This window comes from Paroedura picta, chromosome 3 (assembly GCF_049243985.1).
Source record: "Paroedura picta isolate Pp20150507F chromosome 3, Ppicta_v3.0, whole genome shotgun sequence".
Classification (NCBI taxonomy): Eukaryota; Metazoa; Chordata; class Lepidosauria; order Squamata; family Gekkonidae; genus Paroedura; species Paroedura picta.
In genome coordinates, this window is record NC_135371.1 from 90,170,043 (window position 1) to 90,197,954 (window position 27,912).

The 27,912-nt window shown below is 40.2% G+C and overlaps 1 protein-coding gene across 11 annotated transcripts in view; it reads left to right on the top strand.

The window, feature by feature from the left end:
• Nucleotides 1-27,912, top strand: part of MACROH2A1 (macroH2A.1 histone) — a 69,473-nt gene that overhangs the window by 37,105 nt on the left and 4,456 nt on the right. The window contains exons 3-8 of one of the 11 annotated variants that reach the window (XR_013229244.1): nt 4,294-4,400; nt 4,674-4,871; nt 8,643-8,750; nt 16,020-16,106; nt 19,589-19,691; nt 20,104-20,193. Coding sequence is in view for 4 of the 11 variants with exons in the window: in XM_077326785.1 (XP_077182900.1) it covers nt 4,294-4,400; nt 4,674-4,871; nt 8,643-8,750; nt 14,308-14,407; nt 20,104-20,193 (603 nt within the window). In the remaining 7 variants the exon portion in view is untranslated. Of the gene's footprint in view, nt 1-4,293; nt 4,401-4,673; nt 4,872-8,642; nt 8,751-14,307; nt 14,408-16,019; nt 16,111-19,588; nt 19,692-20,103; nt 20,194-27,912 lie in introns of those variants that run through there. The other 10 variants (XR_013229246.1, XR_013229245.1, XR_013229249.1 and 7 more) reach the window with 10 other exon arrangements.

Consider the following 27,912-nt stretch of genomic DNA (forward strand, 5'->3'; position numbering starts at 1 on the left):
TCTTTGGTTACAATACAACTCTCCTGTATAGTTAGTTCAGATGCCAAGAGTAACAGAGAAAATCTCAGTGTCTGGGAAAATAGCAATGGGAAATGTGTTGCTAAAGAGTGAAACAAAAAAGTAGATATTACAGCCTGCTTCAAGTGCAGGGCATAATATTGGGTGAGGCTCTCCTTTTATTTCTGGGCAGAAATTGGTCCTGCTCCCTTGCCCTAGCAGTGCCACCTTCTCAGAAAACATGTTGATTTCTGCAGGATATGAACTGTCTTAGGTCCAGGTTATATAAGGACCAGGGCAGGACAGGATAGGGCTGTTAATTAAATCAGTAAATCCATGCCTGCTCAAATCCAGTGTCTCTGCTTGCAGCTTATCTTTGCTTCCTTTTGATTCACTTGAAGGTTCTGAGTTCTCAGTGCTGTTTGACAGTGGGAGCAGAATAGATATCTATGAATATTTTAAAGTCTCTTCATTAGCAAATTGTTTTGATCATGATGCTTGTATGAGCCCTGAAAGGTTTATTCCAATATTGGAGATGGGGAGCTGGTGCTGAGACCGACAGTGGCTTGCTAAAAGTTGCCTAGCAAGCTTTTGGCTGGAAATGGAACCTGCCTACTTCCTGGTTTACAACTCAGATACTTCCTGTCACCCAGCTCAACATGCTATGCTAGTTCCACACGCATGCTTTGGGAAAGTTGTGAAGCTGATTACAGATTTGGAGAAAGATGTAATATTACCTAATACTTCAGCTCTGACCTGCACACTCAATAAATTCTACATTTCAGAAAATTAAGATGAATCCCGGCTTGAGCTTTGACCTTGCCGCACAGGAGTGGAATAGGAATATATCCCTGGGATCAAGTTCTTGCCCCCTTCAGTGACCTTGCTGCATTCATGATAAATGTCAGAAGGATTCTGATTCCTCCGAAGAAATGTGATATCACTGGATCCTGTAAATCTCACCTCCCTCCCTGAGTGTTCCATCCATTTCTAGTCTCTCTCTCTCACCTTTCCCTTTCAGTTGTTGGGCTTCAAGATACATTATTGTTTCCTCTCCCTCCCCTTGGGAGAGTAGATATGCCTTCCTGCTGAGGAATTTTCTGTCTGAGGCATTTCACTTTGGAATTAGTAGGAGGCTGAAAAGCATGTGAAATACTTTTAGTTGTTATAAACCTTCCAGGGAAATGTCATCATTACAAGTTTTGTGGTTAGCATATTTTAATTAAGATTAATAGTTGCTCAGTTGTCTTTCTGTTGTGTCTATGTGAGCCACATCAGCAAATGTCAAACTATGGCGAATACTTCAGTTTGGTAGCAAGGACCCTTTTGCAATATCTTACACAGTATTTTTACTGTCCTGGCAACTGAGGGGTAGGGGGAACTTACCAGAAGAAAGAGAAAGGCCTAGGCCTTGTTGCCAGAGTGGCACAGGAAGGAACATCATCATACCAGCAACATCTAAGTGGTGCTCTGGCATTTGGGCAAAAACTCTATGGTAAAATTGGCTTCTACTATAGCATTTTTGCCGAAATATCAGAGCGTTGCATTGTCGCTGGATGTTTTGCCTGGTACATAATATCCACAATCTCTTTAGTGAGACCTGACTACTCTAAAACATGCCACTCAACCTCCATGCCACTAGTTTCATCCAATGTGGATCTGGATTGGTGCCTGGCTCAAAAGGTCCTGAGTTACTGGAGGAACCCATTGTTCTACTATTGCTAGCTGAACCAATTCCAAGAACCATGACCTTCTTGGCCAAAATGGAGTCAGAAAAATAACCTTGGCTCGTTTCACCCATATTTTGGTCAACATTTTGCTGATCAGTTGTATTGGTGGAAATGCATAGAAGAGAGCATTGTCCCCTCTGCTGTGATATCTTTTTATCTGGACATTAATTATGTCTCCTTCTTGTTGCTTACCATTGCAAATAAGTCTATGACTGGTGCACTGAACCTCTTCACTACATTCTTGCAAGTTTTGTTGTTGATCAATCATTCTGTCTGTTCTGTATCCTCCCAACTCAATCTGCTTGCTTGTTCTGGATCCCTTGAACATGCTGTGTCCCTAGCACATTTTTCTCTGTCCACTGTAGAAGTCTCACTGCTTCCTGATGTAGGCTGATTGATTTTGTGCCTCCTTGTTGATTCGCTTAAGCTTTTGCCATCATGTTGTCTGTTCTGATAAACACAAAACATCTGTACAGCTGTTTCTTGAATGCTTTCAGTGCTAATATGACTGTTCAAAGCTCAAGCCAATTTACGCTGAACTTCCTTTCTGTCACCAACCATCTGCCTTGTGCCACATAGTTTAGGCAATGGGCTTCCCATTCCCTCAGGCTTGCAGCTGTTGTAATAATTGCTTGAAGAGCATGAATAAGCTGAATGCCCCTTGTTAAAATGCTTGTATGAAGCTTCCAAACCATTGCTGACTTCAAGTTCCAAGTCATAAAAATCTGTTTGTGCCATCTTTCTGGAATGTCTTTCTGAAAAAGCAACAATGTCCACTGAAGGGTCCAGATATTAAAAAGATCCCATGGTACTGTGTCTATAGTTGCAATGAGAAGTCCCAAATAGCAGTGCTAGAACCATAAGATCTGAATGCTTCCATGACAGCTTTTTCATCAGTCTGATCTTGTCTTTCCTTGGTTAGAAAAACTTTTGTCTGTTGGGCATCTATGACAGTCCCCAGATGAATCAGGTTTGTTGATTGAATTAATGAGCATTTCTGGAGATTTATGAAGAACCCATGGTCTTGAAGCATATTGGAGTCATATTGAACTCTTCCATTTGCCAATCTTACATCCAGATCAAGATATCATTCTGTTAAGAGTATGAATGAATTCCCTTTCACTGCTATAATAATCACCATAACCTTTGTAAAAACTCTTGGCAATGATGGAAGGTCAAAAGGAAGAACTTTGTATAGGTAATATTTCCCATTGCAGGTAAATCTGAGTTATTGTCAAGACGCTGGATGCCAAGTAGTCAGAAGAAGCTAGGAATTCAGACTTCTGAAGAGCCTACAATTGGTACAGAATGCAGCTGCTCGGGTCCTCACTAAGTCATCATGGAGGGCCCATGTCCAGCCATTGCTGAGGGAGTTGCATTGGTTGCCCATCACAAAACTGCCCAATCAGGAGATTAATGCTAAACTTGAAGTGCGACCCCCCCCCCCATTCTTGGCACAGTAACACAGTTTGATTTTTGAGGGGGAGTACACATAGCATGTGGAGTACACACAGCATTCAAATTAAAGTCATACTGACTTGAAGTCAGTGAAAATCAAGAGTAAGTTATGTATGCTGAAAAGTCTACCACTTGCCACTTTTCAAAGACTTCTTTAAAAAGCTGCCCACTTTTTTCTGTACAATTTTAACATAACTAAAGATAGTGGCTTTTCAATCCAAGAATAGTTATTTCCTTCTCTTAGTTCAACATATTTACTTAGTTCAACCCTCTGATATTACAGAGGGTTGGGCTTACCTCATCTCATCTATTTTTTTGAGAGATAGGCTCTAGGTTGGGAAATATCTGGAGATCTGGGGGGTAGCATTTGAGATGACCTGGTTTAGAATGGGAGGGACTTCAGTAGGGTATAATACAATAGAGTCCACTCTCCAGAGCAGCCATTTTCTCCAGGGGGACTTACCTTGGTTGGCTGGAGGTCAGTTGTAATAGTAGAGCTCTAGATGCCATTTGTAGATTGGTAACAGAGTTAGTGAGAGAGAGGGACGACTACTACTACTACTACTACTACTACTACTACTACTACTACTACTACTACTACTATTATTATTATTATTATTATTATTATTATTTACTTGCCTCTCCCCAAAGGCTCGAAGTGAGTTACAAACTCCATATATCTTTAAAAAGACAAGCAAGGTGGTACATATGACATTATGACCTAAACATAAGCTAGACTCTGTGTGTGTGTGTGTGTTTGTGTGTGTGTGAGTGAGAAAGAGAGAGAGAGAGAGAGAGAGAGAGAGAGAATGTAGATTGTGGTAGGGACTCTGTTTGAATAGAGAAGGGGGATTGCACTTATGTTAAACAGGAATAAATTCTGTTAATGTGCAGTTTTGTGATTTATCTGGACATGAAGTCCTATATACTTTTTATAGACCTGAAGGTTTAGCAGTGTTTCCAGTGTTGGTGATTGCAATCAGTTTATAAACAAATAATGCCTTAGTTTTTGCTGATGAGGTGTAAAGGGCTATTGTTTAATGTTTGGAGGAGGGTACTAATTAAAAGTACCTTTTAATTAAGATTTTTGAAATATATTCCCTGGCAGCGGAAATTCTTGAATTGGCTGGAAATGCAGCACGGGACAACAAAAAGGGCCGTGTCACTCCTAGACATATCCTGTTGGCTGTAGCAAATGACGAAGAGTTAAATCAGGTAAGGTACTAGAATTGCCCTGAGGGGTTTTTTAAAATTCTGTCATAAATTCAGATTTGTAATTCAGGATCTCTGAAAAAGTTTGTAGTTGACCAAGCTTAATTGTTGGAATGGGAAATATATAACTACAACAGTTGTCGCTAAAAAACATCATGTAACCATGTTGCTTTGTAAGAAACTGAGAAATTAAAGCAAAGCATTTCCATGGATTCTGTTGGATAGGGACCTTCCAGTTGTAAAGGTGCTCTTTCTTTTGTCTTATTTGCATTTAAGCTGTTGAAAGGTGTCACCATAGCTAGTGGTGGTGTATTACCAAACATTCATCCAGAGTTGCTGGCAAAGAAGCGAGGATCAAAAGGAAAGCTGGAAGCTATCATCACTCCACCCCCGGCTAAAAAGGCAAAATCTCCCTCCCAGAAGAAAACCACAGCTAAGAAACCAGGTAGCAAAAAAGGAGCAAGAAAATCAAAGGTAATTGATAATTGATACTCAGTGTTTACATGCTGAGAACCTGCAAGGATTTGCAGGTTTCACTTCATTTCCCCCTTCCCACACATTATAGTTTCTTTCTCTTGTCCTGGCAGTCTTCATAGCCTCTTCCCTTTCCCTCTTCCCTTCTCTCCTTCCCATACATAAACCTGCTTTGCTTCCTATGTCTTCAGCTTTATTTAATGCATTCATACTCTGCCTTTTTTCACAGTGGGTAACCAAGCACCTTATATCATTCTCCTTCATTCTATTTTATCCTCACAGCAATCTTATTAAGTGAGTGACTGGCCCAGGGCCACCTATTCATGATTGGGGATTCATACCTGGATCTCCAAGATCCTAGTCTGATACTCTTGCCATTGTGCCACACTGGCTTTCTTGTGATAGCTGCTGTCAAATAGTAGTAAATCATCAGGGGGTCATCACTATGCCCAGGTAAGTTATGCAAGTCTTTCCATAGTGAGTCATCTGGCAGGTGCTGCCAGGCCTGGGCCTAGTGAATCTGTGGAGCAGGGGAAGGGGAGCAGGTCTAAACAATCCTGAAAAGATCTCTACCCGTGCTTTTTACTGACAGAAACCAAAGCTTGAAGTCTAGCAATATTGTTGTAATTGCCTAACAACCCCTACAACAGCCACTTTTTCTCAGGTTTTTTTTTTTAATTTGCAGATGCTGTTTCTGTCATTGGGGAGATTTGACACACACCCTCAATTTTTTTCCAGCTTTCTCTGCAATCCTGGGGCTTCTCTGTAGTCTGTAGAAAGACCTGTATTGTCTGGTCATGGCTCTCATCTCCAGATTTATGTTTTCATAGATGAGACCATATTGAGAATTAAGTATCTATATGTTTCTTAATTCTGTTCTATTTGAAGAAAGGTTAACTATCCACAGGAAATAATATATACTACCCTCTGGGAAGGGGAGGTGACATGGTATAGACTTACCTTGTCAAATCTCAGAATCTAAGCAGGGCTAGTATTTGAAAGGGAGACCACCAAGGAAGACTGTGCAGACGAAGGCAATAGCAAACAACCTGTGCTTCTCACTGACCTTGAAAGCCCCTTGCAGGGGTTACCTATAAGTCAGCTATGACTTGATGACACTTTATATACACCTTTGAGAGCTGTGCACCTTATACTGCTTACCTCTGTGTTTTCAGTGAAATTAAGGTCAGCACTTGAGGCTTTAGTACTCAAATATCAATGCCTATTCTGCCTTTCTCCCTGGTTTCTGATTCATTAGCAAAAACTTTGTGTGGGCAGAGCCCTGTACATGAAGCCTTCATCTCTGTGAAGGATAGTATCTGAGGAAATATTTCCCAATTTTACTACATTCTTCTCCTATTGCAGCAGCTCTGTAAGAGAACCAGACAGCTTGCACATCATGCACTAAATAGTTTGGGACAGCCCCATATTTCGGAGTAGTGTTCACAGGTTGGAATGCAGGGGAAACCTTGACAGAAGTAATGTTCCCTTCTTGGCTGGGACATTTCAAATGTTTATATTCTGACACTAGTGACACAGTAAGATTTTTCACTTTACAATTTTTTCCTTTGTCTCAATTTGGCTTGGGAGAATGTTTCCCTGTGCTAGTCTGTTCATTTTGTGCTGGCCATTCATTCATATAGTCTTTTCTAGTGTTTTCCCTCCCCAGCTATCTCTTTAGGCCTGTTTTCTATACTGGGAAAATCAACTGCAAATTGATATGACTGGTTAAGATCAGTCTGGAGGTATGATATGAGAGTTATACTGGAGGTCATACTGGAGGTATGATATGAGAGTTAGTTTCAAGAACTACACTGTCCATGACGGAAAGGTTCTCATTTTGTAGATGGCCATACCCTTGGTCTCTGGAGGAGGCAGCAGTTCTTAATAATCCATCCTATCAGCAGAAATGACACTAAGTTTGCAGACCTTCCCCTTTTCCTGCTCCGGTTCTAAATATCATAGGCAAACTAAACAGTCTGCTGTCCTTCCATCCTCCACGAGGGGGATGAGGTTATTTTAAAGTGATTTAAAACTACCACTAGGGCCTGATCCTGATTAGGCCTGCAGTGTGGCAGTCTGAGGTGCTTTGTCCCCTCCTGCTGCTTTTCAAGTGCCAAAACAGGAAGAAGGGAAACAAGGGCATCTCAGCCTTCCATGCTTTAGAATGGGGGCCTAGTGGCCTTTTAAAATCACTTTAAAATAGAAGCGGCATCCCTGGAGCAGCCATAAGGATGTCTTGTTCAGCTCTCAGTGTTTCATATTCACATGGGCTAGTCTAAAGACCAGTAAGCATTGTCAAAACAATTTTTTTGCTAACGGCCAGAGCTGGCCCAGTAACACATTCTGCCCCCCCCCCACCCAGTTTCTTTAATAACATAGACTGGTCCTTAGACCAGTATATTGTTTTTAACTTCCCAGCTGTGTTCTTGCATTATGTCCTATGAAGAGTATCACAAAAAATAAGAATAGTCCTTCAAGCCAGACAAGCTAGTCTTTCTTGCTCCTTGAAACTTACATCTTTTTATATAGAATATATATCTGGTAGCTTCAGTGTGGTTTCTAACAAGTATATATACACTATCCTTTAATTTTAAAAATCTGTTGTGTCATTGTTTCTACTTTTTCTACATGCTAACAGGCCTTCTGACATGATTTGTGTTCTTATTAGTATTTGATTCTTGGGAAATGGAAGTGCAACTCAGAGGAAATCTAATTTAAGATTATTTAAGCCAATTTGTTCATACGCTACATTGTATGAAGTACCGACTTCTTTGTATAACATCTGTGTCTTATATTTGTTTGCCTGCTTTGTTGCTTTTATCCTTTGAGAAGAAACAGGCACAAGATGGTAATACTGTATATTTATAGCACCATACTAGGCAGAATAACACCCTTCTAGGATTGTTGACTTCAATGGCCTTAGGAAGGTAGTGAAACTCTGCTTAGGGGTCCTGTAAATCTCAGCCTTTTAAAAGACTTCAGAACAGCCTCAGGGGCACAAATTCAATCAGGGCCACTGTGCAGGAGAAGTTAACCCATGATCAAAATTATAAAAAAATGAAAAAACCCCTCCAACCTGCTAATAGCCACAATTCAGGGGAGAGGAAAGGCAGGTATAATTTTGATTTGGTATCATGTGGATGGAAATCACATTACATTAGATTCTAGATGCATACCTGCACCTGTATATTTTTTAAATGATCCAGGAAGATCTTTGTGGCTGTAATTTGTACATTTTCCCATTTTTATCTGATCAAGTTTCTGTACATTCAAAGTTTTGCAAAAAATGTGTATATATTTCATTATCTAAATACAAAAGTAAAGACTACATGGGGACTAACAGTGCAGTCTTTACAAATACTTTCTTGGGAGTACACCTCATTGAATAGGACTGCTTCGGGCTACTCTCAGTCTTCCTGATGATTTAAATTACCACCTAATATTCCTAAAAATAAAGCTGCAGCAATTTTCCACAATTGTCTTCACTTTATTTCCATCCCCAACTATAAAAAGAATCCATCAACTTCATTTCAGCAGTGGGGAAAAATCTTATAGTGCTTCAGTACAAAATGCAGTAGGGTCAGACCTGCCCATAGTGAGCTGGTGACCTGTTTTCCATTCACGAGACACTTAATAAAGGGCCTTTGGGCAACTTCATTCCCCCATGGAGTATCTGCACTATACAAACTGTCCCTCCACATGTACTTGGTATGGTCATATCTGTCCATTTATAGTTGGATTTGTTTGTTTGTTTGCTTTTATGGGAAGAAACAGGGAGAAGTCAGCAAATCAGCAAGTGCTGACAGCACAACAGAAGGCACGCCAACAGATGGTTTCACTGTCCTGTCTACTAAAAGTCTATTCCTTGGGCAGAAGGTAGGTTTGAGCATATGATTTAAACTATTCTTATGTTTAGTGTTCCCAAGGAATACTTTCACACCTCCATACTTTAATTGAAGTGCACCTGTCTTTGAAATTCTCCATACACCATACTTAGCTCATCTAGAGAAACTTTTCTTTGGCCATTAAGAAATATTTTTCTCTTTTGTTATTGATACAGTGCCTTCTGTAAGGCTCAATTGATACAGAATTCCATCAGCAGAAAGCAGACAAGGTCCTATCCTGTTTACAGTCTAAAGGAGACAGAAGAAAAACAAGAGAGACAGAGAAAAGGGGATGGGCAAGGAATGAAAGTGGACAGAGAGAGCTTGCTCTTGTTGTTAGTTGTGAAGTCGTGTCCTACCCATTGCGATGCCATGGAAAATGATCCTCCAGGCCTTCCTGTCCTCTACCATTCCACGGAGTCCATTTAAGCTCACACCGACTGCTTCAGTGACTCCATCCAGCCACCTCATTCTCTGTCATCTCCTTCTTTTGCCTGAATCACTCCCTGCATTAGGCTCTTCTCCATGGAGTCCTTCCGTCTTATGAGGTGGCCAAAGTATTTCAGTTTCAGAGAGAACTTACTCATACTCATACAAAGAGAGATGGTATGATGTACCTGTTCAGGAAGCTAAGCGTATGGAGTGTCATTGGGGAATGGTTAGAATTATGATGGAGAGCAAGAGGTCTTCAGACAATAGGTGATATTAGAATAGATGGAGGAGTAGATAACAAAACAGGTACATAACACGAAATAAACTCCAAAATATGTGGCCAGAATGCATTTGCAGTAGAAAATCAGCAGTAGAAAATTGGCTCTTATCTCTTTAAGATAAGAGCCCTTTGAGAAAAATATGAAGTTGGAAATAAGTCTGTGGGGTTAAGAAGGACAAAAGCAGGAGAATTTGCAAGTAAGAATCAATAGGAGAGAAAAGGTCCTTTTTCCTCTCCCTTTTTCCCTTATTCACTGCTTTCATATCCCTATCTTTGCATTCATACTATAAGATAAATATATGTCTGGGAACATGTGGTTCAGCTCTCATTGCATGAGCAAAGATTATATTAGCTGCCTGTTGTGACAAACAATCTTAAGACAGCATTACAAAGAGAACAACATTTAATATTGTGGTGTAAAAAATTGAATCATATAAATTGAAAATAATCCATTCCTTTTGCTGTCTCATTATGACCCATTATGCACGACCGCCATTACGGTGGGTGGGGGTTAGATGGAAGATGTGGTGGAGGAAGGTGCACGGCAAGCCATGTACGAACGGCATGGCAGCAACACCTGGAGCAGCCAGTGGTGACGGCTGAAGAGACAGCAATGCAGAGCCAACAGGGCGGGAGTGCAGCGCGGGGCTTCCCGGACCCGGCCTGTCAAGCAGGCTGTTCCCCCGCAGATCCCCCTCCCCTGTGGGATGTCTCCTGCCTGGCCCGAGGCTCCTGCCTCTGCGTCCCGGACTCCATGGCTGCCATTTGGTCCCTGTTCTCTTCATTTCCGTGTGCTGACTGTGGCTGCATGGTGTGCTGCTGGCGGAGCCTGCCGGATGTGGCGTTCCGGTGCCCGCCTCCAGGGTAGCGCTGCCAGGGCACCTGCGGCCCTCCCCAATTATGCACGTTCTCTCTCCAGCACTGCGTCTGGTTGCGCCCTGGCCAGGTGTCAGGCTTCACTGTCTTCCGCATTTCCCTAACATGGCTTTTTCGGCAGCCTGCATCGAGCTTGCGCTTGGCCACTGCCGGCAGCGTGCATTATCGGGGATTTCTGCAGGCGTCCATGCATAATGGGTCTATGCCTGTTTTCTTTGGTTAATTACTTCATATTGATTTCACATTGCTGGAAAAAGAATTGTTTCATGTACGTTTTATATTCAAGAGTCAAATTTTCGCTTGTGTCACAGGAGGCTTGAATATATGTTCTAAAAATATTTGTTTTAATTTTTTGTTATTAGTGACCTTACGAAACGCATATTACAAGCTACATTTGGTTCTAGTTCTTGTTAGAAGTACATGCTGATGGATAACTAAAGATATATGAAGAAACACAACAAGGGCTCGTGCTCTTGCACTGTAGCTCCCCATGCCACTAGCAAACAAAGGGGATTTTGAAAATAGGTGGCAACATGGCATGAAGATTTGCCTTTCAGAAATAAAAAACAACATTGGGATGCCTGAAGTAGCTCTTTGGATCCTGACTCTCATATATTAGATTGAATGAATATTTTGAACTTGCTGGAAATGAGTTGTTTCTTAGATACTTTCAACTTAATAGAATGCATTTTAATATTTTTATCTAGATATTTAATCTAATTCTACACTGGATAGAATTAAAATTATAATCTGTTCAGGAGTGAAGCTGGAGTTTACCAGTGCATTGACATGTGGCAAAATAATCACCAATTCACTTAATATATCTATTGGTGTAAATATTATTTTTCCTACGTGGAATGCTGAATTTGAAGCTACTCTAATCTCAAGACTTTTATTTTTTTTTATTTATTTATTTATTTATATTTATATTTTTATACCGCCCTTCCCTACGGCTCTGGGCGGTTTACATAAAACATTTTTCAACATTCACATAGAACACTATCAAAATCAATATCAAAATCAATATAACAATATAACAATAACAACAACATATAAACTGAAACAATTAGAACGGCACTTCAACAATAACTTAACAATCCCTCAGTAGGTTCGGTCCCTCAGTCTGGGGGGCACCTGTAGGTGTTGTGGCTCAGTCGGCCCCACCAAATGCCTGGTGGAAGAGCTCCTTTTTGCAGGCCCTGCGGAATTGTGGAAGTTCCGGCAGGGCCCTGATCTCTTCGGGGAGCTCATTCCACACTTATTCTTTGTGTTACCAACACAAAGGTGTTTCACCTCTAATTGCTCCCCTCAGGTGCTGATAATAGGTTCATAGGTAAGAGGTTTACTGCTGCTCTCAAGGGCACAGGGAGAACCGTGCAGCTTATCCTTACTAACTTGTGTCTCCACAATAATAGGTTTTATAAAAGTGACCATATTACCTACTAGCAAACTTTCATGGCCACAATCAGACCTGCATCATTTCATTGTCCCTTTCTCTGAGCAGGGATGTGCTCCATTTTGTTTTGTAATTATGGAGCAGAAATAAGCCCTTGCATGTGCTAGTATCATTGTTTCCTTGTTCACTGGTGCTTGAGCAGCATACAATCACCTTGTGGGCATCCAAACCCATAGGAGTATAGGCTGCCTTCCTTTTCTTGAATGGATCCACAAGGAAAAAACTGCACTCATGTATTTCAGTTCTGCTTAAATATATGAAAGTATGGACTGATGTGATCTAACAGCAAAAGAAGAGTAGGGGCCTAGTTCAGACATAGTTTGGATAATCTCTTAACTGAATCAGAAGTGGCTTATCACAGTAGTCCTCAAAAAACATTATTCCCATGTCCTTTCCACTGGAGGCAAATTTGCCCAACTTGCCTTTAATCATGACTAAATGTTATATTAGGACAACTTAAAAGTGGTATAGAGGCACACAGGTTCCTTATTTAGTATGCCCAGATCAAGCAGGAACCTTAATTGCTAATGATACATTATACGCAAGTACTTATGATGGTATTTTTATATATAAATGATGACAAGCCTTATAGGAGAAGGGAAGAAGCAATGGGAAAGGGTACTTGACACTTTCTCTATCAGCTCCTCCAGCAGTAACTCCCCAAATACCAAGCGGGTGAGGCAACAACAGAAGGGAACTTTGGCCTCTGTGTCCTGCTTGTGGGCCTTCTGGGGGCATTTGATTGGCCAATGTATGAAAGAGGATGTTGGACTAGATGGAACATTGGTATGATCCAGTATATCTCCTCTTATTTTTTTTCTTTTCCCCAAATGGATTTTCTGTCCACAAGATTCCAGTCATTTAACTGGAAGAGTAATCATGTACCTACAACCCCGTAGTGCAGAGCAACTTGAGGGAGTATATTGCAAGTACAAAAGTGATGAGCAGGGAGCATATCTTTCTCTCACCTCCCTGAAGCATTTCCATTCCATTACCACCCTGGGCTGACTTCTCATTTAAAAAAGAAACTGCATCAGGGCTTTCTTGCAGACATTTGTCTGTAGCATGTAGGTAACCCCTAAAACAATTAAGATGCATAAAGAAAGAAATGGGGACAAAGCATAAAATTATATGTCCCACTCTCTGTATTATTATTATGAAATCCATACATGGCCATGTACCACAGACAGAATTTATATTGCATGAACCACCATGGTCTCTACTTGCTAAGTCCTCCCATAGAATACTGACAGTTCTAGAACACAGAAAATGAAGAGGTTGATTAACATTTGACATTTTCTAAGATGGATAAGTACATCATGAGTCCCTCCATGACCTTTAGTGCACTGGGAACTTCACTGCCCCAGCTCCTGTGCAGGAGCACCAATCGGGGGCAGATGAGGTGCACCAGGCCAAATGATCCCCCGTGTGGGTGCAGGAAGAGGTGAGGCAACCTGCCACGAACAAAACTCCAGCCTGCAGCCCAGCATGAAACCTCCAGTGCGTAAACGGTCCATGAGTGTCTTTTCTTTAGTTTCTGTTGGACCATATTGTTTATTTGTGATGTTAGGTCCTTGTAATCAAACACGTCTCAAACCATATTTTAAAAAGGCAAACACAGCACTGGAGGTGCTCAAACAAATTGCCATGTTCCAGAGGATGTTTCATAATCTAGTTTATTCAGATCCATATATATGCCCATGTTCTTTGTTGCAGATCTTTCCCATGTCCCCCTCCCCATTTTTAATCCTAGTAAAGTTTTAATCTTAGTAAAGGAAAAAATGCCTGGTTGTGCTCCCCAGTCTGGAGAAAGTCCATTAAAATCAAATAGTTTTAGATTAGTATTTTGTTCCAGTGCTTTCAGCTGAATTTCTTTAGACTTGGGCCCAAGTCTTTTACAAGTGTTCTTGAGGTGTTTTTTATATACGGTAATATAAGGGTAGAAATGTTTTGTGCAGTGGTATTTCACTGACAGAAACAATTCAGAAATGTAATACCTTCATTTGAACTACTTCATACAGACAGGTAAGGGGGACAGCACATATCTCAACAGAATGTATATGCATACAAATGCATTTAAACAAAAACAAATCAGCCTGTTCCCTCACCATTAGCAAACCAAACAGTTCAGTATAAGCAGAACAGCCGTACATATGTGGTACAGTAGCCATCTGGAACCAGCCATAGCAGGAAGCCATAGTATGGATACTAGGTACCCATAGGCCATTCATCTTTATCAGGCATTAAACCATGGAAAGCTAAAGCTTCAGCTTAACGAATGCTTCTTTACAGCTTCAGAATTGTGTTTGAGTCTTGTGTTTGCAATGTAATTATGTTTGGTTTGTCCTTTTACCAGTACCTTTATGACGCACCATTTATTTTGCACATTTTTTTTGCAGTGATGCTATTCCCATCTGCGTTGCAAATCTTACTTTTCTGCAGCTTCTCTGTGTGATTTTCCCAACTGTCCTGTTGTTATTTCCCACCTCATGCTTTTCTTTTCAGCTGAACCTTATTCACAGTGAAATCAGTAATTTAGCCGGCTTCGAAGTGGAGGCCATTATCAATCCCACCAATGCTGACATTGACCTTAAAGATGACCTAGGTAAATGGGGATTGGGCCGTTGCAACTAACAGTCACATGAAAATTATGGAATTTGTGTGTAATTTCAAATTCTTGAATTCCTGAAATCCTGCTATGGGACAAGTGTATCGTACATGTCCAAGTTTCCACAGCTGCAGATTGACTATCATAAAGTAAATTTCAGAGTCACTGAAATATTTTTCCATAATAATTAAATGTGACTGTTAGTTCTTCATTGGGGGGGATGTTTCTTTTGGATTCTTGGAGAACATACATATGCATCTATATGTATATAGATAATCATCAAGTTGCTTTCAAAACAAGCAGTTTGTCCATTCTGGAACACATTTCTGTTTTCATTGACATTAAAGAAGTCATAGAATGTTATAAAGAAATGCAATCAGCTTGTAGATGCTTCCCATTCCTTCCATCATTTCAAGTGCAATTAAATTAACCTCCTGTTCAATTAAAAGCAAGTGTCAGATGAAAGAGTATCTGTATTAGCCAAATTTTAAATTTATCTCTTTATTCAACAGAAGCATTTATTGTTTAACAGTACTAATCTATTTTATTTTTCTGCATAACCCACTTTTCTTACTCAGACTCAAGGCAGATTACAAAATAGAGAAACAGTTCAATCTGGTAGCATGAGATGTCAAGTAAACAACATAGTTAAGACTAGATTTGGAAAACAGAACAGATAAACAAAGGAAAAGAAAAAACCTACATAAAGTATAACATATAATGCTGGAAAAGGGTTACATATGTAAGAGACAAAAGCAGAAAAATAAACATTGCAGCAGACTACAATCCTATTCCCACATAATTATGATTTTCTGAGTTGTTACATTATACCACAGTTCTCAACTCTGTTTTGTGTGTGTTTCAAAATTATAAAAGGGTGGGGGCCTCCGTGACCTCATTCTGGCCATTCCACAAGGCAGAAGCCACTACAGAGAATGCCCGTGAATGGGCAGCTGCCAGTCTTACCCATTTGTAGATAATGGGATGCAGTAGCTTGTTAGTAATTTTAAGTTTATTTTCTTAAGGGACTAATGAAATTAATTCCAACTATGGGTTCATTTTTTGAATGTATTTACCATTTGTGAGAAGTAAGCGTAAGAAATCTATGCATTAAAGAAACACTTTAAGTGGCAATATGAGTCAGTACTTCTCATCTCAATAGGAAATAATCAAGACAAAGGCCAAACAGGGTCTGTCAGTGAATGACCAAAATAGAGAAACTGCTTGTTTGTTGGGCTTGGTGCAGGCTGTCTGTCTAAAGGACACTGGATGTTGTCATGCTCTGAGAGCTCACAATTTTACAGGTTTCTGCAAAGTCAGGAGGGTGCCAGCTGCTCTTAACACTTTTCAAAACATGTACACGTGACTCCTTTGATCTGTTGGTCAAATGCTAGAGCAAATATACTTAATACTTCTCTACCCTATATTCCCTTTCCCTTCTGAACACACGCCTAAATGCGGGTTTTGGATTTTGTTGTTGTTACTGTTTATGGCACATGTTTTGGAGCCAGAAGGTAGGCTAACGAGAATATTGGTACATGCAAAAATGTAGATCCTGTTCTGGGTCTCCGGCCAACATGGTTGATACACATTTGTTTACCTATTGTAGTTGCAAGTTGTTCAGGCTGACATTGCCACAATCGACAGTGATGCTGTCGTTCACCCGACAAACTCTGACTTCTACACCGGTGGTGAAGTAGGTAATGGAGAGTTCAGCGCTGCAGAGTTTGTATGTGTATGCATGACGAATCAGCAACAACAAGCTTGCCCCTGCTCTGCAGATTCTGCATTCTTTTCTCACTTCCAGCAGTCCTGCCATTGTTAAATGTAGTAGGTGCCAAATAGAATAAGTGCAAAATGGCCCTCAAATCAGGATTTTCATTGAACAAACAATTGATGTAATTTACTGGACTCCCTGCTTTCTGCTGTGATTGGTGAGAGTGCACTAGCATGAAAATGCAAAGGCCAAAGAAGAAATCATAATATTGTGGGTTCCCTAGGCTGTGTTTCAGAATTCTCTGTCTCCAGGGAAAGTTGAGAACTAGAGTTGTGGTCTTGGAAGGGGAGTAAATCTTTTACCCTAACTTTCAGTAACCTCATCAGACTTTAATTTCCAAAATACTTTTGGGAACATCAGACAATTACATTGGTACAAAACTGAATTGTATGCCATGAAACCCCCACACCAATGTTTTGTACAAAGGTCTTATTGTTAAGGTCTAAATTAGAAAAAAATTAGACATTCTGCAACAATATCATACCTTAATTTTTTGTCATGTTTAGGCTATTTGCCCTAATAGAAAATACTGCTGGCTTGATAACTTAGTTAATTTGATGGCATTAACGATACACCAGTTTTAGTGTGAATTTGCCAGACTGCATAGCTTTTTGTCTGGACTCCACATTTATGTCTTTAGCTATACATGATCATTTCCATGGGTGCTTAGCCTCAGACATTATACTAGAATGCAAAGTAACAAATGAAATTGGTCTAATTTTACCATAGTTAGGGTGCATTGGTAACAGATAGCAAACTGAGGATTGCACCAGTCATTTAAGTGTGGTTCAAGGGATAAAGCCCTTTGAGAACACTCATCAGAGTAGAGCTAATGCATGTGCTTCAAAGTCCTCCACCCATATCCATATATCATAGCCATCCACCAAATACCGATTGAACATACTTTGCTCAACAATTGTGTCATAAACATAAGAATTTTTAAAAAATGCTGAGCAAATAACTCAAGCAGATGAACCCGGCTGCAGACTACTTGTTTGGTTATACATATATAATACATAATCAGAAACCAAGCAGAAAAATCTTCTAGAAAAATTGACTCATTTTAACAGACATGGTCCCTGAGATAGGAACAATTTCTAAGAACCATTAATTAATAGGTGTCCCACTGGTCATTTCCACCATGATGACATATGGGACTTCTAGCCCAATCTTGATGGTAACGTTAGAAAGAATGCAATTTTTCATTAACCTGTGCTTCTGTTCCCCAAGTGTCTTCTGAAGACCCGACTAGTATGGAAAGAGGGCATAACTGATTTATTGTAAGATTGCATAAAGAGCAAGCTACATTCTGTCTCTTAAAATAATGTTTTTTTTTAAATCTGCAAAGTTATTATCTGTTAGGAAATGCTTTTAAAGCATGTCTCAGACCAATGGAAAAGAAATGAAACCTGGATTATTTCATTCAGTAATACATGATCTTCTAACTGCCTGTGACTGCTGGAAGAAAGAATAGAAGTGCATACATGCTTAGCTTCAGATGATTAACTTTTATCCATATAAAGGCCTTTCTAACAGCAATGTATATTGGGGGAATATTTTGAAAACTGTTCACACCCGGATTTATGCCTAGGCTTTTGTCACCACTAGACCTTAACAGCATGAAATCATTACTTTATTCTAAGGGAGTAACATATTTACATATGCCTGCAAGCAAGGAGCCACTAACCTGGCAGTTTTGGAGGAGAATATGAATGAAAACTCCTTCTAACATGATATAAAGAATATAGAGCCACAGAGTTTTCATTACATAGGTACAGCTAGCAGTACTTTTTTACATAACTGTGATGCTCCTGTTATATTAAGACCATACTTGTCAATTTGCAACAAGTAGAATTTAAGTCATACCAGTGGCCAAATGTCAGCCAGGACTAGTCAGTACTGGTGTACTATGCGAAAGGCAGAAAATGTCATTTAGTTTATTATTGTATTTTTACTTCTTAGAGGCTCCAAAACATCTTAAGCATCTCTAATATATAATAGAAATATGCCATGGATAGTTAGTTAAGAGAAGAAAAAGGACAATGAGTCTTGTACCATCCCAAAGGCTCCCAAATTTATTGGAATTTTTGTGAGTCAGGTGTATATCAGAACACAAAAAAATTAAGAATTAAAATCAAGCTAGACAAAAAAGGAAATCTTAAATAGATGCAAAGACAATGCCAAATTTGAATAGAGTACAAGGCAGAGTGAACTATATCCCATAAAATCATTTTACAATTTTGGAATGGTTTCATCGTATGAGTGCTTCTGAAACTTTTCCTTGGGCAATTAGGGATTCTTTTTACAAAAATGTACCAAGACATCCTGGCTAAAGTGATGTAGTTGTCCCCTTCCTGGTTTATTTGGAGTCAGATTAATCAGATGAATTAGATTCCCTCATTGTCACTGTCCCTGTAGACATTATCTTCAATTGCTATGGAGATACTTAAGTACTGACAATGTAAACACTTAGATTCTGGTCTTCCTTCAAGAGACTTACTTTCATGGCGACCAAGCAACCAAACAGGCAGTTCAGGTTTTAAAATGTGGTACCATCATGTGCCCTTGGACTATTCACTGGGCTGTTTGCAGTTACCACTGTGAATAATCTCCAAAATACAGCCCATTTCCTGAAGAGAGGCAAAACTTATACTGTCAGTCAATTACCTCTGAGGAGAATATAATAAAATCACTTAATTAAAAGGTATCTTGTATCCCTTACATAGCATGATATATTGTTAGAACTCTGCCAAGGTTAATCTCTGATGTCAATTCCTATATAGCTCTTAGGTACAGGATATCAAATAGGAATATTTTTCACTATGCATATAACATGCACTTCCATCAGAAACTCCTTCCCCTTATCATTAAAATGAATTTAAATACTGACAGCCCAATTAAGTCTCAGTCAGTTTGCTGGGCATGTTCCCAGGCAAGCATACATGGGATCACAGCCATAGGCTATAATCTTCAGCATGCACTTACTTTGAAGGTAAGTTCCATTGAAATAGGTGTGACTTACTTTCCAAGTAAATGTATTTATGATTCAGCTGCATGAATCAACTTGTCAATCATATTTTTTCTAATCCAGAATGTCACTGTTTCGTTGCCTTGCTACTTGTCTAACTGTCAAGCAAAAATGCAATGTGATTTGAGTACTTAATTAGGAATAAACATTTTTGGGCTACATTTTTGCATTGATATAAAGCTGCAAAATAAGATCTAAACCATTTGTGGTGGACTGCCTCGGTGTCAACCGAAAGCCGTAATTTATACTGTGCAGCTCCTTTTCTCCCAGAGCAGCATTGTTAAGCTTCTTTAGCTGCAGTTAAGCAGTTCAGTGGAGGAATATGTTCCTTAGAGAATCTACTTATTTCTGAGGCTCTTCCTCTTGGTTAAAGGTGGTTCAACAAGTTGGGCAGTTGTCAAGTAAAGCAGCCCGCTGCACTCACAAGACTGTTTCACTCCCGGGGGCCACCTGTTGGGGTCAGGGATGAAGATGAGGTGAGTTTCAAGTTCTTCTTATGACAAATTTGTCTTTCAGTCAATCTGTAACAGAAGAGGGTTCTTATCCCCTAAGGGAAAGAGTTCATACATCAAACAAATGCTATTGAATTTGTGTATGTGCTGGAAATATGTCTACTACCTGGTGAGAGAAAGCAGCTAGAAATGTCACTGCCCTGCTGGTTGACATTGAGAATTGCATCATCAAGCATTTTCAGACAGAAAAAAACCATTGTGGGAGGGTGAGCTTTTTTTAAAAGAGCAAATTGTTACTTCTGGACTAGTCCCCAAAGGTTTAGATCTTACTTTGCAGTCCCCAAAATTTGGTTAGAGGAATCTATAACAGTGTGATTATCTGAAGTGTTGGTTGCCTTTATGGATGTGGAACAGTCACAATTCTGTCCCTGCACAGGAAACACTTTGGAGAAGAAAGGCGGAAAAGAATTCATGGAGGCCGTTGTTGAGCTTCGCAAAAAGAATGGGCCATTGGACACAGCAGGAGGTGCAGTTTAAATCGTTGAAAAATGGGTAGATAATAAGTCTGTGTGCATCAGAAATGTCAGATGGCATGATTGAAATTCATTCTTCTGAAGATTTTTGAAGAATTTGTTTTTATATTATTTATAGTCCATCTTTCTCACTGAGATTCAAAGTCAATGCAGTCCAAAGCATGGGAACATAATAAATGGCTTGGAATTGCAGAAATCTGAAACAAAGCAAGATATTTTAACAAATTACTAAACAATGCAGAGATCTCATTGTAGCACACATACAGCAACAGATAGTACATACTAAACACAGTAGCATCGTTCTGCCCATTATCCCTTTTATTAAAGCATCTTCTTGAACCATTATGTTGTCCCCCATGCTATATAATATTGACATGAAGCTGCTGGGAGAGGTCATCAGGAGATTTCAGCTGTGATGTCACCAGTATGCAGATGATAACTTTTCCTTCCCACTTAATTCCAAGGATGCTGCTGATATTCTAAACTGGTGCTTGAAGTCAGTAATGGGATGAATGATGATGAACAAGCTGAAACTTAATCTTGGCAAGATAAAAGTATTCTGGGTCAGTAGCAAGGCAGACCAAAGTCCTGACAACTCCCCTGGCTTGGATACAGTTCCCTTCAAAAGACAGATTAGGAATACTGCTTGACACACCAGTCACTTTAGAAAACCAGATGGCTCTGCTGGCTCCGAGAACTTTTGCCCGACTTCAGCAAGTACACCCACTCTGTCCATTCTTGGCTCAGTAGGATCTAGCTTTAGTTACACTCAGACTGGACTTCTGCTATGTGTAGTACTTAGGGCTATCCTTGAAGAGTGTTTGGAGGCTATATCTAGTGCAGATTACTGCAGCTAGATTGCTGGTCAGGGCCAGTTCCTGGGGCGCCAGTCCTACAGCAATTACACAGGCACCTGATCTGCTTCCAAGAACAATTCTAGGTGTTGGTTTGAGACATTGGGTATCTGAAGTCTTCTCCCATGCATTCCTGCCTGGAATCTATGACCACAGAAACTATTCCATTGATGCTTGTCTGGTGGGTGCACAAAAGGGGGCCTTTTCAATGGTAGTCCTACAATTTGTTTTGGAGGAGCTGGGACAAGAAGAGCATTATCTCAGGAGCTGACAGGAGCTGACTGTTAGCTCCACCCTTTGCTGAGTAGGCCTTTGTGCTATAAAAGGCTCTTGCTTGCCAGAGGAAGGCAGTGCTTTGAAGGAGCCTTTGGCGCACGCAACACAAACAAAACCCAAAAGACTCATGGGGTCTGGATTAAACCATAATACTCTGCAAGGAGCCAAGAGCAAGAGCTAAAGCAGGGTAGTCAACCTGTGGTCCTCCAGATGTTCATGGACTATGAGCCCTTGCCAGCAAATGCTAGCAGGGGCTCATGGTAATTGTAGTCCATGAACATCTGGAGGACCACAGGTCGACTACCCCTGAGCTAAAGGACTCTTGGCTGCTGGCTTTTCACCTGAGGATCAAGCTGAAGATTTCAGTGAAGTGTAGGACTGTTTGTGGAGCAGTTCAGATGAATCAAAGTGGCATGAAGACTGAAGAATGTTGCATAGTGACATGTACTATCTGCAGAATGCTTGTCTTTTTACCTCAGGGTGACAATTTTTACAAATGCAGCAAGTGCAAATTAGTGGCTCTGCTGGAGGAGGTCCAGAGAAATGAGTGATTACACTGCAGGAGGGAAATCTATCAAAACAAAATCACAAGCACTTAATAAAGGAGGGTAATAATTGGAAGAATGTTACACATAGGAGTAGAAGAATAAGGAGAAGATCTGACCCACTGATGCTCAGCAATTGGTTCCAAGGTCTGCCTGAAGAGATTGATTCAGGAGCATGTGCAATCCCCCATGAAGAACAAGCCCCAATGTAGACCAGGAAAAAAGTCACAGTCCCCCACAGGTGAGAGTTCTAGGTCTTCTCCCCCGCTGACCCCACAAAGCTCAAGAAACACTTCACAGTCCTCCAGAAGAAAGAGTTTTAGTTCTGCTCCCAAGAGTACGAAGAAACGAGTACTGGTAATTGGGGATTCCTTGCTAAGAGGTATAGAGGCCGAAGTGTGTAGACCAGACTTGTCTCAAGAGGTCTGCTGCCTACCTGGTGCACGCATCAAGGATGTGACACAATGGCTGGAAAGGCTCATCAAGCCTATAGATCATTACCCCTTGTCATCCATATAGGAACAAATAATACTGCCCAGCAGAACATGGAACATATTAAAAAAAACTTTGTGGATCTGGGGGAAAAGGTAAAGGACCTGGGGGCACAGATTGTGTTTTCATCAGACCTTCCTGTAAGTGGCCGGGGCATAGGAAGAGAGAGAAAAATTATGCAAGTAAATGACTGGCTACGTCAATGGTGTTGACGGGAAAATTTGGATTTCTGGATCATGGTCAATGATGTCAATATGAGGGGCTATTATCAGGAGACAGCATGCACCTCACAAGGGACAGAAAAAGTATTTTTGGGAGAACCCTTGCACACCTGGTGAAGAGGGCTTTAAACTAGACACAAAGGGGGAGCGAGACATAAATTCAGAACTTGATATGATGGCAAGATCTGAACATGAGAAGATCTCAAATCTATAGGGAATGTTACATAAGCAGGGAACTACTAGCTTACAAGGACGTTCAAAAAGCAAAACCATGAGGCACACAAAGGATGGATTACGATGTCTCTACACTAATGCACAGAGTATTGGAAACAAGCAGGAGGAACTAGTAGTCATAATAGAGGAAGGGGGCTATGACCTAATAGGAATCACAGAAACTTGGTGGGATAATAATTGGAATACTAAATCCAATTCCATAATTGGAATACTAAAATTGAGGGGTACAATCTATTCAGAAGGGACAGACAAGAAAAGAAGGGGGGAGGTATAGCAATATATGTCAGGAATTTTTATACTTGTGAAGAAATACAGGTACCCGAGCATGAAAGTTCAGGTGAGTGTATTTGGGTAAATACAAAAGGAGTAGGAAATGAGAGTGGTATTATTGTGTCTGCTATAGACCACCAAGCCAGTCAGAGGACTTGAATGAGATACTGCTAGACCAAATTACACAATTTTCAAAAAAAGGGGGAAACAGTGGTCATGGGTGACTTCAATTACCCAGATGGAAGACCAACTCTGCTAAAAATGCAAACTCCATTAAATTCTTAACTTGTCTTGCCAATAGCTTCAATTCCCAGAAAGTAGAGAGGGGAACCAGGGCCATGCTATTTTAGACTTGATTCTCATCAATAGGGAAGAACTAGTAGATGAGGTGGAAGTAGTGGGCACACTTGGTAGCAGTGATCACATGCTTTTGGAATTTTCAATTGTGGGAAAGAGAAAACCTTTACGCAGTCATACGTATAGACTGGACTTCAGGAAAGCTGATTTTCACAGACTTAAAGGTATGTTGCATAGAAAGACTTAAAGAGATGGGAGTCCAAGAGGGCTGGGAGTTTCTTAAAAGTGAAATATTGAAGGCTCAATCACAAACAATTCCCTTGAAAAGAAAAGATGGAAGGAGCCTAACGAAGCCAAGTTGGCTACATAAGTAGTTGTCAAAAGATTTGAGGAATAAAAAAGAGTCATTTAGGAAATGGAAGGAAGGCCTTATTACCAAGGATGAGTATAAACAAATAACCAATAATTATAGGGGGAGTATTAGAAAATCTAAAGCTTAATATGAGCTTAGGCTAGCAAGAAATGCTAATCATAACAAAAAAGGCTTCTTTAGTTATATTTCAAGCAAGAAAAATAATAGGGTCACCATAGGGCCACTGCGAGGACAAGAAAGTGAAATTATTATTATTACTGTTGGAGCAGTCCACAAACACCTAGTTTCTTTAAATTAAACAAAGTCTTCTGGGCTAGATGAACTGCATCCAAGGGTACTAAAAGAACTTGCAGATGTCATCTCTGAACCTCTGTCCATTATTTTTGACACTTCTTAGAGAACAGGTGAGGTGCCAGACAATTGGAGGCGGGCAAATGTTGTCCCCATCTTCAAGAAAGGGAAAAAGTAGGATCTGGGTAATTATCGACCCGTCAGCTTGACATCCGTAGCCAGCAAAATTTTGGAACAAATAATCAAACACTCAGTCCTTGAGCAGCTAGAACTGAGAGCTGTGATTTCTAAGACTCAGCACGGGTTTCGCAAGAGCAAGTCATGTCAGACTAACCTTATCTCTTTTTTTGAGAAAGTGACTACCTTGCTGGATCAGGGGAATGCCATGGACATAGTTTATTTGGATTTCAGTGATAAGGTTCCACATGATATTTTTGTTCACAAGTTGGTAAAATGCGGTATGGATCCTAATTCTGTCAGGTGGATCAATAACTGGTTGACAAATCATACCCAGAGGGTAATTGTTAATGGTTTAGCATCTTCTTGGAAAACAGTGACAAGTGGAGTTCCCCAAGGATCTGTCCTGGGGCCTGTGTTGTTCAACATATTTATAAATGATTTGGATGAGGGATTAGAGGAGTTACTTATTAAATTTGCAGATGATACTAAACTGGGAGGGGTAGCAAACACAACTGAAGACAGCAACAGAATACAGGATCATCTTGATAGGCTCGAGAATTGGGCTAAACTGAATAAAATGAAGTTCAATAGGGACAAATGTAAAGTTCTGCATTTAGGTAGGAAAAACCAAATACACCAATATAAGATGGGGGAGAATTGTCTTGGCAGTAGCATGTGTGAAAAGGATCTAGAAGTCTTAGTAGACCATACATTGAACATTGAACATGAGTCAGCAGTGTGACTTGGTGGTTAAGAAGGCAAATGGGATTTTGGGCTGTATCAAACAGAGTATCGTGTCCAGATCACGGGAAATGATGGCACTGCTTTATTCTGCTCTGGTTTGGCCTCACTTGGAGTACTGTGTTCAGTTTTGGGCACCCCAGTTGAAGAGGGATGTTGACAAACTGGAACGTGTCCAGAGGAGGGCAACAAAGATGGTGAAGGGTTTGGAGACCAAGATGTATGAAGAAAGGTTGGGGGAGCTTGGTCTGTTTAGCCTAGAGAGGAGACAACTGAGAGGGGATCTCATAACCATCTTCAAGTATTTAAAAGGCTGCCATATGGAGGATGGAGCAGAATTGTTCTCTCTTGCCCCAGAGGGACAGACCAGAATGAATGGAATGAAATTAATTCAAAAGAAATTCCATCTAAACATCTGGAAGAAGTTCATGACAGAGCGGTTTCTCAATGGAACAGGCTTCCTTGGGAGGTGGTGGGTTCTCCATCTTTGGAAATTTTTAAACAGAGGCTAGATAGCCACCAGACAGAGAGGCTGATTCTGTGAAGGCAAAGGGGTTGCAGGTTACAGTAGATGAGCGATTGGGATGTGAATGTCCTGCATAGTGCAAGGGGTTGGACTAGATGACCCATGAGGTGTCTTCCAACTATATTATTCTATCATTCTATTATTCTAATTATGGAACAATCTCAACAGGGAGGTGCACCTGCCCCCATCATGCTTGCTTGAAAACAGTTTTATTCAGGATGAGATTTGATAATGTTCTTTTAGTAGCCAAGGAAAGATGCCTTGACATTAATTTATCTGTAGGATAGACACCAAGGTCTTGTTGATGTGATCTTATGTAATAGTAGCAGCTAGAATGGACAGGGATCCAGAGTACAAGGAGTGGCTTTCGCTGATCTTGTCAACATTCATCATGGTAACTGGGTCTAAATGTTCTGTAAACAGACCAGACAATCTATTAGACATTTCCTCTAACTGACAAACAGCATCTAGATCAGAGCATATTTGCAGTATTTCATCAGCAACAAAAAGCTAGTTATCTGTTCCTGAGAAAATAAAGGCCTGAGGAGTGGCCATGGTTCCTAAAATACTTGGGATAGTTGTAAACTAGCTGATGTAATAGTAGCAAAGTAGTGTCGTTTCGTTTCTGGTGTTACCATCACCTCATAGATCTTCCAATGAGCTCCACTGCACATTTTGTTAGACTCAGTCTATGTTTTCCACTAGTGTTCTTCTAGACATCTCCCACCTCTCTTCAGGCCATCCAGCTCTGTGGTAAACTAGGGTGCTGGGCTCTGTCCCAAAGATGGAACATGTCAACAAGGGATGGCTTTATAAATAATTGCAAAGAGCTTCATATATTCCAAGTTACCCACCACAGCCTAGACAAAGTATGTATTTGAAATTCTAAAATTTCCCAGAAAAATCTTGGATCTAGTAGGAGCCATGAGCCTCTGTGGGCAAACCATTTCACCTGGATCTCCTTTCTTGTGAGATAACAGGGCCATATTTACCCTTGCCTTAATAGTTGTAAGTTATTAATGACAGACTATTTACAGGCCATGCTCTTTACTTGTGGCCGACAAGCCGACAAGCCCCCAAACACCCACTACCCCCCAGACACCCCCTCCCATGACCAAAGAAACTGACCAACCCAAAGCTGTGTCAATGTTCCTGTTCCTGTTTAAATATTGTTCTGGTTGACATATGTTATGATTGTTATATTTGGTATATTTGTTGCAATGTTCTATGTAATTACTCCATGATGTTACATGTAAACCACCCAGAGCCATGTAGAAGGGTGGTATAAAAATCCAAATAAATAAAATAAAGTTCTGTTAGAACAATTTCCCAGCCACGTTTAAGTTTTCAAAATTATAGCAGAGAAGAACTTTCCTGTCAGTTATGTCATGATATGAGAATATGATATTAATCTATTAGTTCTGTAAGCATAGCTTTAGAATTTCATTCTATTAGGTAATGGACAGAGTTATTCTTAAACACTTCAATATATAAAGAATTTAAGACATCAGAATGGTGGAGCATACTGTGAGAACTAATAAGCCCTTGTATTATACCCATTTTACATGGAATAAAATAATGTGAGTATTTTGCACAACTGACGTACTCCAATGAGAGATCACAAGGCGAGGCTCTTCAACATAGTAGCTATTGACATAGTTCTTGATGTCCCCCATTACCCTGAGACAAACTCCTTTACAGAGTTAATGCTCTCACTGTTCCTGTTTTTTTGGAATATAGGAGCAATTTCCCAGATAGTGCAAGTCTTCCCATAAAAATAAAATTTATTGAACTGACATAGGCCAATACACAAATGATAGCTGAAGGATAGGACAAAAGATACCCAATAGAGAGAGAGCAATTCTCACAAATATAATAGTAACACAGCAAATATAGCCAACTCAGGAGATAATAGCAGAAGTATAAGTAGGTTAATTATAAATCTTTGTTGGTCTTAAAGGTGCTTCTGGACTCTGATTTTTTTAGGTTAATTATGTCAACCTGAAGGTCAATTTTTTGCAGAATGCTGACTTGTATTAGCCAGACAAGTATAATCTTAAGGATAATTTCTACAAATGTAAATACTGTGTCAAATGTGTGCATGGACAGTCATGTTATTTCTTTAGGCAATGGGATTTCCATTATGAAATAACTGTGTGCTTTCTTGACTTTTTATCACATTTGGACTTTTTTGTTAAATAACTGAAGTAATCATAGAATCATAGAGTTGGAAGGGGCCATACAGGCCATCTAGTCCAACCCCCTGCTCAACGCAGGATCAGCCCAAAGCATCCTAAAGCGTCCAAGAAAAGTGTGCATCCAACCTTTGCTTGAAGACTGCCAGTGAGGGGGAGCTCACCACCTCCTTAGGCAGCCTATTCCACTGCTGAACTACTCTGACTGTGAAAAGGT